This window comes from Ctenopharyngodon idella, chromosome 15 (genome assembly GCF_019924925.1).
Source record: "Ctenopharyngodon idella isolate HZGC_01 chromosome 15, HZGC01, whole genome shotgun sequence".
Lineage (NCBI taxonomy): Eukaryota > Metazoa > Chordata > Actinopteri > Cypriniformes > Xenocyprididae > Ctenopharyngodon > Ctenopharyngodon idella.
This window is the reverse complement of record NC_067234.1, coordinates 33,803,180-33,821,579: the sequence shown is the minus strand read 5'-3', so window position 1 is coordinate 33,821,579 and position 18,400 is coordinate 33,803,180. Positions and strand designations below refer to the sequence as shown.

Sequence of the window (18,400 nt, the reverse complement as noted above, 5' to 3'; positions counted from 1 at the left end):
GGAAAAACTCACTTGCAACATTTTTTTATATGATCATGAAGGCTTTGTATATGTTTAAAACTCTTCTCACACTGAGTACAGCAGTACGGCTTCTCTCCAGTATGAACTCGCTCATGTTTTTTCAGGTTTCCAGACTGAGCGAAACTCTTGTCACAATATGAGCACTTGTAAGGTTTTTCTCCAGTATGAATTCTTTGGTGCCGTTTCAAATCACTAGATGTAGTAAAGCTCTTCCCACAGTCACAAAACACATGATCTCTCACTTCATTATGTGTTTTCTGGTGCAGTTTAAAACTCCTCTGCCATGAAAAACTCTTTCCACAGAGAGAACACACATAAGGCCTCTCATCTGAATGAACTTTCAGGTGTTGTTTTAGATTTGATGATGAAATAAAATCTTTACCACACTGATCACAGTTAAATGGTTTTTCTCCAGAGTGATGGAGCAGATGACTTCTCAAACATGTTGCATCGCTGAAACTCTTCTCACACTGAGTACAGTGGTACGGCTTCTCTCCAGTATGAAGTCGCTCGTGTAATTTCAGTGATCTCAACCAACTAAATTTCTTGTCACAATATGAGCACTTGTAAGGTCTTTCTCCAGTATGAATTATTTGGTGCTGTTTTAGATGAAAAGGTTTAGTAAAGCTCTTCCCACAGTCACAACACACATGATCTTTCACTTCATTATGTGTTTTCTGGTGGAGTTTAAACGTACCCAGCCTTGAAAAACTCTTTCCACAGAGAGAACACACATAAGGTTTCTCATCTGAATGAACTTTAAGGTGATAACTGAGACCTGATGCTCGAGAAAAACTCTTTCCACACTGAGTGCATGTATACGTTTTTTCTCCAGAGTGAATTCTAATATGTGTCTTGAGGTTTCCTTTATGTCTGAAACTCTTTCCACACTGAGTGCATGTAAACGGTTTCTCTCCAGTGTGAATTCTCATGTGTATTTTAAGGATTCCTTTATCTTGGAAACTCTTTCCACACTGTGAGCAGGTGTGCAGCTTTTTGGCTTTTGTTCCTTGAGTTTTGAAGTCACAGTGTTTCTTTACTTCATTTAGTTTCTGTCTTTGCTCCTTCACTTCCATCGGATCTAAAATGAACATATTAAGAACTTAGAATCAGTTCAATGAGGTTAAATGTGAAAAATAAAAACACGTAGCAGAAAACAAGACACCTGTCTCTGTATCAAGTATCTTTGATGTGCAAAGGTTAGTTCTGTCATTCACTTGTTAATATGATTAAAATGGATATATAATGATGATTTACAATGTTATCTGCATATAATGTTATATACAAGGTTATGATCATTTAGATGGATTCCTCTATCATTTATCATCCATATACTGCTTATTATTTCACAGCCAACAAAGCAGTCAACGATGAAGAATCAAGAATGGACACCAACCTATTTGTTCCTCAGTATCTTCATGTTTTATTCTGGATGGTTCTGGATCACTCATGTCTTCAATCTCCTCTTTAATAAACTCCATCTTTAACAGTCACACAGATTTCAGCTGCTACACCTGGAGTTTGTCCTTCTCTTGTAGGATGATGTGAATATTCCCAGTATTTATTGGTGAATTGTTGTGGGAGGAGCTTCACTGCAGGTGTGAACTGTGATCACTGTGTGATACTGACGCCCACAGGACCACATCTGGAAAAATCAAAGATAAGTTACTACATTTATACTGGATTACTTTAACAGCAAACACATATGGTGCCTTTAATTTAGATCAAATATAGAGCATTTTGATGGTCACAGATTAGTAGTGTATAAAACATCTCTAGGTTGCTCAGTTTTATGTAACCCAGGATATTATAAGGATGAAATTAGGCACAGGTTATATTCAAATAATATCTAAACTAATCAGAAATCGAACTTAAGACTACAGAAATCCACTTAATAAACACTATTCACAGACTGAATGGAGGAGGGTTGCAAGTATAAGCAACAATTATTCTAAAATTAGTGAAATCGTTTCAGAAAGTTCTGATATTAGAATAGAACTACATGTTGCTTCGGTAGCAAAGTTGTTTGAAATAACATTAATATTTATAGTAACATTCCAAACTGTAAAATATTAATAAAATATATGATTTAAACAACTTTACAGTTCAAATAATACCAGATTTGACCCAATAAAAAGTTTTAAAAATGAACCTCACATTTGAACCTAATAAATGATTATGTATGTAATTTTATATGAACAAAAACAGCAGACAGGCTGAATGAAAATGCAAATTCACTCTCTGACAGAAGGTGGCGCTTATGGAAAAGCAGAAATACAGCGGTTACTCCTGAACACAAGCAGAGCTGCGCTTATAAACACTACTTTATTAGGCATCATACTGAGGAAAGATAAAAAGAAGATGCTATTGAAACTTTTCTGAAAACAGCCATTTCGCTTCAGATAAACATTCAAATAAAAACTCCTCAGATCAGCATTAATCATGTGAATTAAGTATTTCAATGTCAGAAAAGAGTTTGCAGGTATGGTTTCTGTAGCCTTTAATAGTATTTTAGTCACGTATTTAACCTGAGAGATAAAACATTAAAACACATCGATAGGTGATTATCACATAAAGTGACGATCCTGTAGTTTGTCTGACACTAATGACGAGCCAATTTACAGAAGATCTCAGACATCATCATAATGAATGAGGTGAAAACAGCGACTGTTGAATGAGATGAAGCTTTTCAGCAGCTCAGTTAAACAATATGACTCTGTTATTTCTGTCAGTCTATTAATTCACTAATTGTCATTTACACTGTTTTGTTTTTTCCTTATGTTGTTCTGCACTATATTCTCCCTTTTCACTGTTTTAATTTTATGCAGAAACGGTGCAATTACTTTGACAATACAAATGCACAAATGTTTGTCTTTCCAAATGTCTAAAACATGTGCAGTAAGTGGTATTTGACATTGTTGATATTTGAAATCAACCCAAACAAACCCACCCCTCTCTTCATTGCTCCGCCTCCAAAACTCAGACTCCAATTCTAACCACTCTGAGTCAGACTCGAATCTCTGCCTGTTCTTAGAACATCTAAGTGTACTCAACTGTGCTATTTTGAGACACCATGAAATGTGAACTAAAATGTGCTTTTAATATACTATCTCTGTATTTAAAAAAAAAAAAACATTTAGTTACCACTTGTGGGGTCAAGTGTACTATAAGTGGTATCTAAATACATTTTTAAAATACAGAGATAGTATAATAAAAGCACATTTTAGTTCATATTTCATGGTGTCTCAAAACAGCACAGTTGAGTACACTTAGATGTTCTAAGAAGTACTAAATAAGAATTATTAGTATATTAAGTACAAAATTAGTGCACGAAAAAAGAGCACTTTAAGTACATTATAATTTACTCTTTTTTTTCACGTGGGTTGCTCCGTTGTTTTATCCATTAAGCACAAATAAAAGCCTGACAACGCTAATATGTTCAGTTTTCTGATAATATAATTCACATATAAGTGTGGCAATAAATTAAATGTAACAACAAAAAAACAATAATTATAATAATACTAATACCTACTGAGTTGTTTGAGGCAAGTAAACTGTGCTATTATTTCATTGTTTTTATACTGTTTATATGACAGAACATATGATGTATACTGAAATACTTTAATAATTACACTTCTTAAATTAAATGACCATATGTACTTGATAGAAATATGGAGCCTTTTGGTATGATTATTTATTAGTAGCATTTAAAACGGCTTATAGAAAGGTTGCTCAATTTATGGGAATCCAAATTTTATAAGGATGAAACAAGTCACAAGTTAAATTCTTCAATTAATATATAAATTAAACAGAAATCTAACAAAGATAAAAGAAATCAATCATACACAATATGTGCAGACTGAATAGAGGCTATATTTAATTCTCTGTACATTACACTATAAACAATATACATTTAGGTAACACCTTACCTTAAAAATGCAACATCTCTGACCTGCAGAATGGAAATATATCCGAAAAAAATATTCCACATTTATCCTTCATTCACGATCGTTAACAGCGTCACTTTTAGCTTCAAATGGTCAAAGTTTCAGCACTCGTCTCTCGCGCTTCTGTCTCTCTTTTTATTGCATTAACAAGAACATTAACATAACATTCACTTACAGTTACATTCATAATAGCATCAAAGGAAACAACAAAGAGAGAGAGAAGAAAACCAAACGATAGAGGGTCTCGCGCACTTCTCTCTTCTGCGCATCCTCAGTGCGCGCAGTGTCACGTTTCTTAAAGGGACCGCATTCAGTAAATCACATCTCCACACTGTTTTGAAGCAAACACATTATCATAATTAACAATACACAATAATAATAAATATAATATATGGATTCACCATATATTATATATTCTATTCACCTTCACCCGATTACAGTGACAGTACTGCTTTTTCTACATTGATTTTTCTGCATGACAGGAAAGATAGGCATTACAGTGTACATTAATCAACATTCATGATTGGTATTCCTATTGTCAGATAAGGCCTAAAAATTAGAGGGAAAAAAAAGAATCAACAACAATAATAATACAACCAGAAATTGTAAACAACTCTGTAAAATACAAAAAATATTTTATAGAAAAAAAAAGTTGCTCACTTGCAACATTTATTTATATGAGCATGAAGGCCTCGTAAACGTGTGAATCTCTTCTCACACTGAGTACAGTGATACGGCTTCTCTCCAGTATGAACTCGCTCATGTTTTTTCAGGTTTCCAGACTGAGTGAAAGTCTTGTCACAATATGAGCACTTGTAAGGTTTTTCTCCAGTATGAGTTCTTTGGTGCCGTTTCAAATGACTGGCCGTAGTAAAGCTTTTCCCACAGTCACAAAACACATGATCTCTCACTTCATCATGTGTTTTCTGGTGCTGTTTAAAACTCTTTAGCCATGAAAAACACTTTCCACAGAGAGAACACACATAAGGCCTCTCATCTGAATGAACGTTCAGGTGTTGTTTTAAATGTGATGATGAAATAAAATCTTTACCACACTGATCACAGTTAAATGGTTTTTCTCCAGAATGATGGAGCAGATGACTTCTCAAACATGTTAAATCGCTGAAACTCTTCTCACACTGAGTACAGCAGTACGGCTTCTCTCCAGTATGAAGTCGCTCATGTGATTTCAGGTGTGGAGACTGAGTGAAACTCTTATTACAATATGAGCACTTGTAAGGTTTTTCTCCAGTATGAATTCTTTGGTGCTGTTTCAGATGACTAGATGCAGTAAAGCTCTTTCCACAGTCACAACACACATGATCTCTCACTTCATCATGTGTTTTCTGGTGCTGTTTAAAATGATCCAGCCTTGAAAAACTCTTTCCACAGAAAAAACACACATAAGGCTTCTCATCTGAATGAACTTTCAGGTGTTGTTTTAGTTGTGATGATAAATTAAAATCTTTACCACACTGATCACACTTGAATGATTTTTCTCCAGAGTGACGGAGCAGATGAATTCTGAGACCTGATGCTCGAGAAAAACTCTTTCCACACTGAGTGCATGTATACGGTTTCTCTCCAGTGTGAATTCTCATGTGTACATTAAGGGTTCCTTTTTGTGTGAAACTCTTTCCACACTGTGAGCAGGTGTGCAACTTTTTGGCTTTTGTTCCTCGAGTTTTGAAGTCGCAGTGTTTTTTTATGTCATTTAGTTTCTGTCTTTGCTCCTTCACTTCCATCTGATCTAAAATAAACATATTAAGCTGTTAGAATCAGTTCAATGAGGTGAAATGTGAAAAATAAAAACACTTAGCAGAAAACAAGACACCTGTCTCTGTATCAAGTATCTTTGATGTGCAAAAGTCAGTTCTGTCATTGACTTGTTAATATGATTAAAACGGCTTTATTATGATGATTTATACAAATGTTATCTGCATATAATGTTATATACAAGGTTATGATCATTTAGATGGATTCCTCTATCATTTATCATCCATATACTGCTTATTATTTCACAGCCAACAAAGCAGTCAACGATGAAGAATCAAGAATGGACACCAACCTGTTTGTTCCTCAGTATCTTCATGTTTTATTCTGGATGGTTCTGGATCACTCATGTCTTCAATCTCCTCTTTAATAAACTCCATCTTTAACAGTCACACAGATTTCAGCTGCTACACCTGGAGTTTGTCCTTCTCTTGTAGGATGATGTGAATATTCCCAGTATTTATTGGTGAATTGTTGTGGGAGGAGCTTCACTGCAGGTGTGAACAAATATAAAGCATTTTGATGTTTACACATTAGAAGTGTATAAAACAGCTCTAGGTTGCTCATTTTCATGTAACCCAGGATATTACTTTGTTATTATTAAATTAATATCTAAACTAATCAGAAATTGTACATAAGTTCCAGAAAGTTCTTATATTAGAATATAATGCCAGATTTTACAAAATAAAAAGTTTTTTTTTTTAAAAATGATGAACCTCACATTAGAGCATAATAAATGATAATATGTCATTTTGAACAAAAACAGCAGACAGGCTGAATGAAAATGCAAACTCACTCTCTGACAGAAGGTGGCGCTTATGGAAAAGCAGAAATACAGCGGTTACTCATAAACACAAGCAGCGCTGCGCTTATAAACACTACTTTATTAGGCATCATACTGAGGAAAGACAAAAAGATGTCATCCAAACTTTTCTGAAGACAGACATTTCCCTTCAGATAAACATTAAAATAAAAACTCTACACTAATCATGTGAATTGTGTATTTCAATGTCAGAAAAGAGAGTTTGCAGGTATGGTTTCTGCAGCCTTTAATAGTATTTTTAGTCATGTATTAAACCTGAGAGGTAAAACATTAAAACACATCGATAGGTGATTATCACATAAAGTGACGATGATCCTGTAGTTTGTCTGACACTAATGATGAGCCAATTTACAGAAGATCTCAGACATCATCATAATGAATGAGGTGAAAACAGGGACTGTTGAATGAGATAAAGAAGCTTTTCAGCAGCTCAGTTAAACATTATGACTTGTCATTTCTGTCAGTCTATTAATTCACTAATTGTCATTTACACTGTTTTGTTTTCTCTTTATATTGTTTTGCACTATATTCTCCATTTTCCCTGATTTAATTTTATGTAGAAACGGTGCAATTACACTGACAATACAAATGCACAAATGTTTGTCTTTCCAATAAAGCACCTGAAAACAAACTAACTGGATGAATGGGTAGACTTTTCTCATTCACAGAGCACATGTCTCAAGGGGGTTAATGGGTTCACTTGCAGGAGCGAAAGGCAAAGATGGAAGGAATATTATGTTTTGTTCCATAAAGTTCCCATATATGGAATTGTTATTGTCTGAATGTCTGTATTGCATTTCTATATGTTGTAATGCATATTTCTAATTGGATGAATCACAACCCTGCACAACCCCTGATAAACATATCTATCTATATGTTATTGTAATAAATAAACCTTGAGAAAAGCTCAAGTTTTCTCCCTCAGCTGAGTGAGTAATTATCCATTCAACTGTGAATTAAGGGACTGAGAATGATGGCACAAAAGGAAATAATCTAACATTTGATAATCAAAATGTGGATAACCAGTACTATGCAAGATTATGATCATTTAGATGCATTTTCAATATAATTTATCATCTCTATATTGCTCATTATTTCACTTAAGTTTGAACTGAAGCTTTCTTATTTGGGAACTGTAAGGGACACCAGATCTGCCAAATTCAAGGTTACTGAGTTTATACTGACAGTGGCGCCTGCAGCTGTACGGCTGTAAGCACTGTGCATACCATTAGAGGGCACTAATTAATGCCGTTTTTATTTGTACATAATTTTTAAATTGATTATTAAAATCTATCTGCATACACTCATGACATATTAAGAAAGCAAGAGAGAATGAGAATAAATAAAGGTGTGCATTTGTGTGTAGTAAAGTCGAATGTGTTCATGTGCGTGCTTGGGGATATGGGTGAAAAGAAATCTGATTGGCTAGTTTAGTTTTGTCGCTTTTTCAAAACACTGCTTCATGAAGCTTCGGAGCTTTACGAATCAAATCAGTGGATTGGAGCACCAAAGTCATGTGATTTCAGCAGTCTGGCGGTTTGATACGTGAGCCGAATCACTGATTCGACTCAAAAGATTCATAACGCTCCAAAGCAGTGTTTTGAAATCGGCCATCACTACATATTGTTAAAAAGGCGCATAAATATATTCTCATCGCTTTATAATATAAGGGTAGAACCACTGAACTCACATGAACTGATTTGAATATGTTTTTAGTACCTTTATGGATCTTGAGAGAGGAAGTACCATCGCTGTCTATGCAGGCCTCGCTGAGCCATTGGATTTAGTAAAAAAATATCTTAATTTGCGTTGCGAAGAAGTAGAACGACAAAAGCCTGAAGACACTAAATGTGTTCAGTTTTCTGATAATATAATTCACATATTAAAGTGTGGCAATGAATTCAATGTAACAACAAAATCAGTAATTATTATAATAATACCTACTGAGTTTTTTGAGGCAAGTAAATTGCGCTATTATTTTATTGTTTTTATACTGTTTATATGAAAGAACATATGATGCAGGCGCCCTTGTATACTGAAATACTTTAATAATTACACATCTTAAATTAAATGAACATATGTGCTTGATTTTAGAAATATGGAGCATTTTGATATGGTTATATATTAACCATATATTAGCATCATTTAAAACGGCTTATAGGAAGGTTGCTCATTTCACGGAATCCAGATTTTATAAGGATGAAACAAGTCACAGGTTAAATTCTTCAATTAATAAATAAATTAAACAGAAATCTAACAAGGATAAAAGAAATCATACACAATATGTACAGACTGAATAGAGCCTGATCAAAATGAATGACTATGTAATTCTCTGTACGTTACACTACGAACAATGTACATTTAGGCAACACAAACATCAATTCTTACATTATAAATGGAACATCTCTGACCTGCAGACTGGAAATATAAGGCATCCGAAGAAAATATTCCACATTTATCCTTCATTCACGATAGCTAACAGCGTCACTTTTAGCTTCAAATGGTTAAAGTTTTAGCACTCGTCTCGTCTCTCGCGTTTCTCTCTCTTTTTATTGCATTAACAAGAACATTAACATAACATACACTTACAGTTATATTCATAATAGCATCAAAGGAAACAACAAAAAGAGAAAGAGAGAGAGAGAGAGAAGGAAACCAAACTATAGAGGGTCTCGCGCACTTCTCTCTTCTGCGCATCCTCAGTGCGCGCGGTGTCACGTTTCTTAAAGGGACCGCATTCAGTAAATCACATCTCCGCACTGTTTTGAAGCAAACACACTATCATAATTAACAATACACAACAATAATAATATATAATATATGGATTCAACATTCTATTCACCTTCACCCGATTACAGTGGCAGTATTGCTTTTTCTACATGTCTCTCTTGCATCTTTGCAGCCTATATGTGGCATGACAGTAAAGATAGGAATTAGAAGTCTTCTCGGGTCCTAAAATCTGTACCCGACCCGACCCGAATCACTTCTTACCCGAACCTTTTTATTTTTTTTAAAGAAAAACCCGATCCGACACAGACCCGATAAAACTAGACACGAGTCCGACCCGACCCGATGGCATTTAGCCTATTTTCGAACCCGAATGGACCCAAACATAAACCCCATTGACGTGTGCACATTCTGCAGCCCCGCAGTCAGTCAGGAAAAACCCAATGTACTGACTGATTTGGCCGCTAATTCATTACTTTTATTTATTTATTTACTTATTTATTATTACTTTATATTATTGCCTGCCTGATGGATACACGTTATTTCTGAGTTCGGCTTTCAGTTGTGACCAGTGGATTTGGATTTGTGTTGTCTGCAACGCTAATTACCTCATCTCTGGCGAAGGGCTTCTGCACACAAAGAAGAAAAGCCCTGCATCAACACACAGCGTAATGAAGCTAATGGCTTCTCCTTTTCCATAGCTATAAGATGGATTTCTGTGTGCGAGGTTAGACACTTTTCTATGCCTTAGCCTACTAAAAAATGCACAACGTGAACACTTAAGTATGCGCTGAAGTGCTGAAATGTCAATCACTCATCACTGTAACCTCATTACGTCCTATAACTTTTGGTGTAATGTTATTCACCTGACCATAAGATGATTAAAGTTTATTTTAATCCATGCTGAAGGCGCTTGTTGAAATGGTAGCCAAAAATGTGGAGCGACTGAGTCTAAATGCGGAAGCAACCGTGCGCATAATCCATTGAACGTAGATGGGAAAAAAAGTGAGAAAACGTTGTCATAGATTTGTTTTAAATAATAAAATTTTGCTAAATGCCTGACATAGTTTAAACGAATTCGGGTCTTCTCGGGTCCATTCGGAAAAAAGCACATTTATTTTAAAATTACCCAAGGCCATTGATACCGAAACCAACCTGTGTCCGAGGCACTCGTCGAAGTTTTGGACCCGAACACATTTGTGTCTCTGGTCGAGTCTCGGGTTTTCGGATCCAAGTGAAGACCTCTTATAGGCATGATTTCCCAAGTTGCATGGATGGGGCGGGCAATTTAACATCATCAATTTGTGCTTGTCTACCTAGGCAGGCGTCTTTTCCCGGATGTGGTTTGACTACTGTTATTTCAAATGAATGCGACTGTGGGTCGGTTAGGGTGGGTTAATGTAGTACTTGACATTGATTTGCTTTTTTTATTCTGGTTTTGGTGTGCTTTAGTTGATTTGTGCTTGAATTTTGTTTGTGCTCTCTTTGTTAGGAGAGCGGCTGTTTACATTCGCTTCCATGTTTTGTTTTGCCGTGGGTGCAATTGTGTTAACTTTATTTAAACATATTTGATTAGCAGTAATACTTATTTATATTTAATAAGTTTAACATAAAATATTTAAATGGGGTCATCTATGAAATTTATTTAAGTTTGATCAACTCAATTCAGTCAGATTTGGGAAAGGGGAGAAGCTTCTGCGCACGTGCGAGACACGCTCAGACAACACGCTCACAGTGTGACCAATGCCATCTTCTCCTGCTGGTGGAAGGATTGTTACGGCAGCTTCTCTTGCTTTTGGATATTCGTTGTTGGTAAGTATTAGTTTTTATGTTGATAAAAATTGATCAAGGAATGTGTATATCATAATGTTGAATGAAATATGTTGTGTAAAATACAGCGTTGAAATAGTTAAGTGAGGTGAATTTTTACAGGCTTGAAATCTACCTGTCATTAACTGAATATGGTGGCTTGCGACAATTCGTTCAACTTATAAAGTTTGAATGGATGCAGTGCCACCAGCAGGCAGCAGGAAGTGTGTCACTTTCAAAATGCTTGGAGATCACCCTCTTATTTTTACCCATTCGTTTTGGATGCTTTTGAGACACTTAGAATGCTTCAAATTGCATGAAACTTGAATTTAACCTACAGTCACCAAACATGGTACACATATTGTTCTCATTTAGATGTGCTGTGTTCGTTGCTATGTCGCACACAAAAATGGCGGTGAATATAGCGTAAGTGACATCTACAGTACCCATGAATACCTGGGTGGTGTACCCAGAAAGGGCAAAATTGTTTTCCTTAAACAATAGGGCCACTTTTGGTTCCCTTAACATGCTCATATGCCAGCCCAACAGAAAGTCGGCTATTTAGGGTTGTATGCTCTGGATTTTGATACACTTCTTCTAGGGGAATCATCTGATCACCACCAAACTGGGTCAGCATGAAGACAAGATATCGAAGATGTTAAATTGTGAGCCGATTTTTGATATCTCGAAAGGTTTGGCCGTGGAGTTGAAATAAATTAATGGCAAGAAAAATTGCTTTAACTTTTTCAGAATAATGTGATACATGGCAGATGTAGACCTGTGAAAGGATTCTTGATATCTTAAATACTGTTGCCATGGCTATAATTCAAACTTTTATAATATTCCTGGGTGTTTTTGAGGCTCTTAGCATGCTTCAAATTGCATGAAACTAGACACACACGTCAAAGTGGTCAGCCAGTATACATGGGCAAAGCCTTAGAAATGGGCTGGGAGGAGGGGCTTTATAGCACCTCCTTTTGACAAAAGTTGGAAAGTTAGTCTTACCTACAGTCACCAAACTCAGTACATATATTGTTCTCATCAAGCAGGACAACTTTCTAATTTACAGTCATTAGCTCTGACCAACAGGAAGTCAGATATTTTGGTTAGAATGTGATTTTTTTTTTTTTTTTTTTTTTAATAATCAGGCTCTGAGTTTTTTAAGGACTCCTCATAGGAGATTCATGCAATCGCCACCAAACTCTGTCAACATTAAACAAAGACACTGAAGATGGTAAATTTTAAACGATTACAGGATCTCGAACAGTGTTGCCATGGCGAGGGATTAAATTAATGACAAAAAGGGAAACAGGAAGTGTCTCATATCGTGTAAAATCCTTGTTTGATTTAAATTGAATTAAGATTGTATGTTGTCCGCCATGCACAGGTTTCCTTAAGCTGCCAGGGTGGTGGTGGCGCCGAGGCTTGGGCCCGTCATCGTTGCTTGCAGCTATATTTGTGATTTTGCTGTTTTATTATGTACAGCTAACAGGGGAACTGCAGTAAGCACATGTACGTCTCCAAAGTGGATTTACATAAACCATATACATCTTAAAGATGCTTACCAAATGCCTCTTTAACATTTGACAGAAAAGTCTTCGATAAGTCTTGCCGATGAGCACATCGCAACATGAAATAGACATCCGAGTAAGTGATGTGTGCTATTATGTAGAATTCATGGTTGAGCTTCTGCTTATGTTCACAGATTTTTTTAAAAAACATACATTAAATCTGTTCAACATAACAAGTGATCGAGTCTCTTCAGACAATTTGGACTAAACCGCTCGATTCATATGGAGTCTTACAGGTTTAGGACACGAGTGTGAGTAATTAATGACAGAATTTTCATTTTAGGGTGAACTAAACCTTTAACGCAATCAGGCTTTAAAGTACATACTCTTTTAGCGCTTGATAACTAAGTACTTTTTGATATTAAGTACCTACTCAGAGAGCATGCGGTTTTGAACACAGCCATTAACACTGCATGCCTCCCGCAGGTAAGAACATAACATTTGCAACACAAAAACGACACCTAGTGGTTACTCTAGGATACTACACACACTGATGACATGTGAAAGAGTTTTTGGCTTCTGTTCTAGTTGTATGTTGTGATAAATTCTGTTTTTCAATAATTGTTTTTTTTCTCCAGTAATGAAATCCTGATAAATGTCCTGTAAATCTATTATGTTTCTACACGCTTACAACTTACTACAGTACTGGGATATTTAAAACCATCTGTAAATAATGCAAATTATCAAGAGATTGTTTATTGTTTTACAGTTTCTATTATTTTCTAACTGAATCCACCAAATTGGGTGAACTGAAGCTTTGGTACTTTATTGTTTCTAAGGAGTCAAAAATGAAAGATAAAAATGAACTCCAACCTCTTTGTTTGATACAAGACCTGATCATTTGGTTAACAATAATACTGTACATCCCAAACATATTTATCACAATATCAAGATAGAATGATCGAAAAAATTCATTGACATGATTAAAACTATATAACTTATTCTCTGTGTTCATTAAATAATTTATTTCTCATAATTGCATGTACTATTAGAAGACAATTTAGTACACTTAGTAAATAAGTAAATGATATGAATATATCTAATTCAAGACTGACCTAATTTAGCACACATCCCATCCTGACAGAAAAAAAACTACGACTACTACTTTATTTACACTGTGACTGTAAAGTGGAAAAACTTCATATTTTATCTCACAGTATTTACTATTTGACATGAAAACAAATGTTGATCACTTACAACATTTTTTCATATGAGTGTGAAGGCTTGATGAATGTTTGAAACTCACTTCACACTGAGTACAGTGATACGGCTTTTCTCCAGTATGAATTCGCTCATGTGATTTCAGATTTCCAGACTGAGCAAAACTCTTGTCACAATATGAGCACTTGTAAGGTCTTTCTCCAGTATGAATTCTGTGGTGCTGTTTCAGTTCACTGGTTGTAGTAAAGCTCTTCCCACAGTCAAAGCACACATGATCTCTCACTTCATCATGTGATTTCTGGTGCCGTTTAAAACAGTTCATCCATGAAAAACTCTTTCCACAGAGAGAACACACATAAGGCTTATGATCTGAATGAACTTTCAGGTGTTGTTTTAGATTTGATGACAAATTAAATTCTTTACCACACTGATCGCAGTTAAATGGCTTTTCTCCAGAGTGAATAAACAGATGATTTTTTAAGCCTATTGCCTCTTTGAAACTCTCTCCACAATGAGTACAGTAGTACGACTTCTCTCCAGTATGAAGTCGCTCATGTGATTTCATGTGTCCAGACTGAGTGAAACTCTTGTCACAATATGAGCACTTGTAAGGTTTTTCTCCAGTATGAATTCTTTGGTGCTGTTTCAGATGACTAGATGTAGTAAAGCTCTTCCCACAGTCATAACACACATGATCTCTCACTTCGTTGTGTGTTTTCTGGTGGAGTTTAAACTTATCCAGCCTTGAAAAACTCTTTCCACAGAAAAAACACACATAAGGCTTCTCATCTGAATGAACTTTGAGGTGTTTTTTTAGATCTGATGACATAATAAAATCTTTACCACACTGATCACAGTTAAATAGTTTTTCTCCAGAGTGACAGAGCAGATGGTAACTGAGACCTGATGATTGAGAAAAACTCCTTCCACACTGAGTGCATGTATACGGTTTCTCTCCAGTGTGAACTCTCATGTGTCTATTAAGGTTTCCTTTATTTTGGAAACTCTTTCCACACTGTGAGCAGGTGTGCAGCTTTTTGTCTTCTGTTTCTTGAGTTTTGAAGTCATCGTGTTTCTTTACATCATTTAGTTTGTGTATTTGCTCTGTCACTTTCTTCTGGTCTTCTGTTTGTTCCTCAGTTTCTTCATGTTTTATTCTGGATGGTTCTGGATCACTCATGTCTTCAATCTCCTCTTTAATAAACTCCATCTTTAACAGTCACACAGATTTCAGCTGCTACACCTGGAGTTTGTCCTTCTCTTGTAGGATGATGTGAATATTCCCAGTATTTATTGGTGAATTGTTGTGGGAGGAGCTTCACTGCAGGTGTGAACTGTGATCACTGTGTGATACTGACGCCCACAGGACCACATCTGGAAAAATCAAAAAGTAGTTACTGAATTGATTCTGGATTAATTAATAGCAAACACATATGGTGCCATTCAATTTATTGAGAATTGTAAATAAATACAATTCTATTGTATTTATTTATGTTAACACTTCTAATGTGTTAATTCATTCTTGTTTTATTACTCACTATTGCAATAAATTACTTCATAAAAATACAAATAAATTGAGTAAGCAAACAATTTGGTGAGATAATTGTAATTTCTTTTTAAAAATATGTATAAAAAAGATCAAACTTTCTCCCTTAGCTGAGTAATTATTCATTCAACTGTCAATTAAGGCAGTGGTTCCCAACCATTTTCCTGGAGGCCCCCCAAATGTGCAGTGTTGGGTGGCCTCCAGGAATGTGGTTGGGAACCACTGAATTAAGGGACTGAGAATGATGATACAAAAGGAAATAATCTAACACTTGATAATTAAAACGTGGATAAGTACTATACAGGTTTATGATCATTTAGATGCATTTTCAGTATAATCTATCATCTCTATCCACCTAATTTCTGACAAGCACTTCCGGTTTGGGGAACTTCCATTCAAAAAGACTGAAATGAATAATTTCAAAATATAAGCTTGTTCTACAAATAATCATTATCCATCAGTTTGACTGAATGAGCTGCAAATTTTCCGTCATGTTTTATTTTCAGACGTCAGAGGAATAACGTTTTACATTTTAATGTGACATGGTATCACAAGAATATATATGGCAAGAGCTCTTTTCAGTTGCTTTCTTTCCTCCTGATTATTTTCTTTTTCCCTTTTGTATATTCTGCTGTAACAGTATGAAAAAAAGACAACATACACTCTGCATTTGTGGTCTGCTCTCCCGATTTAATTTACAATATATACCATTGATAATTCACTGGAATGCACTAAGAATTTCTTATTGACTTTCTCCCCAAATCCTCACGACTCTTTCCAGGTTTGTTTTTACATGGTTTATAATGTATCGTCTTCCCATTTCACTTCTAATCCCTATTAACAGCGTTTACTGGAATGTATCTGAAGCAGGTAAATACAATTTATTATCTGTCAAAATGATGTAAATCACTTTGAAATATAATCATTAATGAACATTTATGATTAAGACAACGTATGTTATAAGGTGGATATTGTTAATTTCACTGAAAGTTGAACTGAAGCTTTATTGTTTGGTGAATTGTTGTGAGGAACACCAGATCTGCCTAATTCAAGGTTGCTGAGTTTATACTGAAATACATTAATAATTACACTTCTTAAATTAAGTGACTATGTGTGCTTGACTTTAGAAATATGGAGCATTTTGATATGGTTATTTATTAGTGGCATTTAAAAAAAACTCTATAGGAAGATTGCTCGTTTTTTGTGACCCCAGGTTAAAGGTTTTTACACAGGTTAAATTCTTCCTATATCAGTTGAACAGAAATCTAATAAAGATAACAGAAATCATACACAAGATGTACAGACTGAATAGGCCTAGAGGCTGGTCAAAATTAATGACTGTAAGTAATTCTCAGTACGTTACACTACGAACAATGTATATTTAGGCAACACAAACATCAATTCTTACAGTAGAAATGAAACATCTCTGACCTGCAGACTGGAAATATACGGCATCCGAAGAAAATATTTCACATTGTCCTTTATTCACGATCGTTAACGGCGTCACTTTCAGCTTCAAATGGTGAGTTTCAGCACTCGTAACGCCTCTCGAGCTTCTCCCTTCTTTATTGTATTGACAAGAACATGAACATAACATACACTTACAGGGATCACAATGTATTCGACTGTTACACTCATAATAGCGTCAAAAGAAACAACAACAAAAAGGAGAGAAGAAAGAAAAAACTATAGAAGGGTTCTCGCGCTTCTCCTTTCTGCGCATCCTCAGTGCGCGCGGTGTCATATTTCTTAAAGGGGCCGCATATTCTTAAAGGGGTAGTTCAGCCCTCTGTGATTAATTACTCACCCTCATGTCGTTCCAAACCCGTAAGACTTTCGTAAGACTTTCGTTTATCTTCTGAACACAAATGAAGATATTTTTGATGACAAGATCCTGTCAGATCCTTCCAGCCTTTGCAACTGACACTTTGACGCTTCAAAATATAAAGAGATTGGAAAACTAATCTATATGAATCTAAGGGTTTAGTCTAAATTTTCTTCATCGTTCGCTTGTTATGATGAACAGATATAATTTAGACTTTTACTTGCATGTTACAATTGATCAGCGAACATAAGCAGAAGCTCAACCGAACAACAAGAACAAACATCTTCCAGAAGCCCAAACGTGCAATGTAACCAATGAGGTTCATTCTCATGTGTTACGCAGCACATCTGAGCTTCCAGAAGAGGTTTGTTCTTGTGCGTTATTCAAGTTCGTTGCTTAATGCTTTATTAAACATGTTACAACTTCCTAATTTTGGTCTAGGGTTAGCAGAGGCAACATTGAGATTGTGATCATTATATGTGCTGGTGATGGTGGCAAAAGACAAAATGCTACACAAAACTGCCAATAAACGTGGTTTATTTTAAAATCAATGAAAAACGCGTGAGATAATAATAATAGAAATAATGAAAAAGTAACAAAATAGCAAAAGAAAAAAATATATATTTACATAAACAATAGAAGAAAACCAGGGAAAAGGACACAAGTGGCACCAAAGAAAAGAAAAGAAAAGAACAAAACAAAACCATTAGCAAGGGAATTTTAATTTAGGATTTAGGATTTTAATCTACAGGGTGGTTTTGAGCATGGTAAGTATTTTTATAGTATATTTATGCTTTATAAGTATTTTTCATTGTCAGTTTGGTAATAATGAATTAACATGTTAACTAATGAAGCCTTATGTCACTAAGTTTTACTGAACAATAACAAATAATCAGAAGATTTTCAATCATTAGTGCATGTTGTAGTCCAGATTAAAAAAAATAAAAATGTTTAAGTTTGAAAATAAATAGCCTATTAAGTCCTTAAGTATTAAGTATTTGGTGCTGTGATAAACAACATTGCGAATACAGAAAAATTGAATGGCTGTTTGAAGCATTTTAAAAACTGTTCATTAGCCAGCTGCTTTGTTTACTAGGTTTCCGGGGTAACCGCTGCATTTCTGCATTTCTCCTTCTCTTGTAGGATGATGTGAATATTCCCAGTATTTATTGGTGAATTGTTGTGGGAGGAGCTTCA

General features: G+C 35.2%; 4 protein-coding genes across 43 annotated transcripts in view; all 4 read right to left on the bottom strand.

The window, feature by feature from the left end:
- LOC127495719 (zinc finger protein 239-like) overlaps positions 1-1,560 on the bottom strand; it is a 39,063-nt gene extending 37,503 nt beyond the window's left edge. Inside the window, exon 1 of one of the 2 annotated variants that reach the window (XM_051862801.1) lies at positions 1,418-1,560. In XM_051862801.1, coding sequence (XP_051718761.1) covers positions 1,418-1,502 — 85 coding nt within the window. In that variant the 5' untranslated portion in view covers positions 1,503-1,560. The remainder of the gene's footprint in view (positions 1-1,417) is intronic. The other variant, XM_051862805.1, reaches the window with a different exon arrangement.
- The window catches only part of LOC127495733 (gastrula zinc finger protein XlCGF52.1-like), a 38,204-nt gene extending 23,006 nt beyond the window's left edge, over positions 1-15,198 (bottom strand). For both annotated transcript variants that reach the window (XM_051862934.1, XM_051862932.1), the window contains exon 1: positions 15,076-15,198. The gene's annotated coding sequence lies outside the window, so the exon portion shown is untranslated. The remainder of the gene's footprint in view (positions 1-15,075) is intronic.
- The window catches only part of LOC127495711 (gastrula zinc finger protein XlCGF49.1-like), an 88,834-nt gene continuing 74,517 nt past the window's right edge, over positions 4,084-18,400 (bottom strand). For 37 of the 38 annotated variants that reach the window (XM_051862727.1, XM_051862729.1, XM_051862722.1 and 34 more), the window contains one exon: positions 4,084-5,718. In XM_051862727.1, coding sequence (XP_051718687.1) covers positions 4,625-5,718 — 1,094 coding nt within the window. In that variant the 3' untranslated portion in view covers positions 4,084-4,624. The remainder of the gene's footprint in view (positions 5,719-18,400) is intronic. The other variant, XM_051862757.1, reaches the window with a different exon arrangement.
- LOC127495738 (zinc finger protein 239-like) lies at positions 6,040-15,082 on the bottom strand. Its single transcript, XM_051862956.1, has 2 exons — positions 13,918-15,082; positions 6,040-6,232 (listed from the first exon to the last, which is right to left on the bottom strand). Exons 1-2 carry the CDS (start codon positions 15,040-15,042, stop codon positions 6,230-6,232), a joined length of 1,128 nt encoding a protein of 375 aa, XP_051718916.1. The 5' UTR covers positions 15,043-15,082; the 3' UTR covers positions 6,040-6,229.

Bases quoted from the DNA above. Each gene is read 5' to 3' on its own strand.
- LOC127495738 (XM_051862956.1), bottom strand. From the start codon at position 15,042: ATGGAGTTTATTAAAGAGGAGATTGAAGACATGAGTGATCCAGAACCA.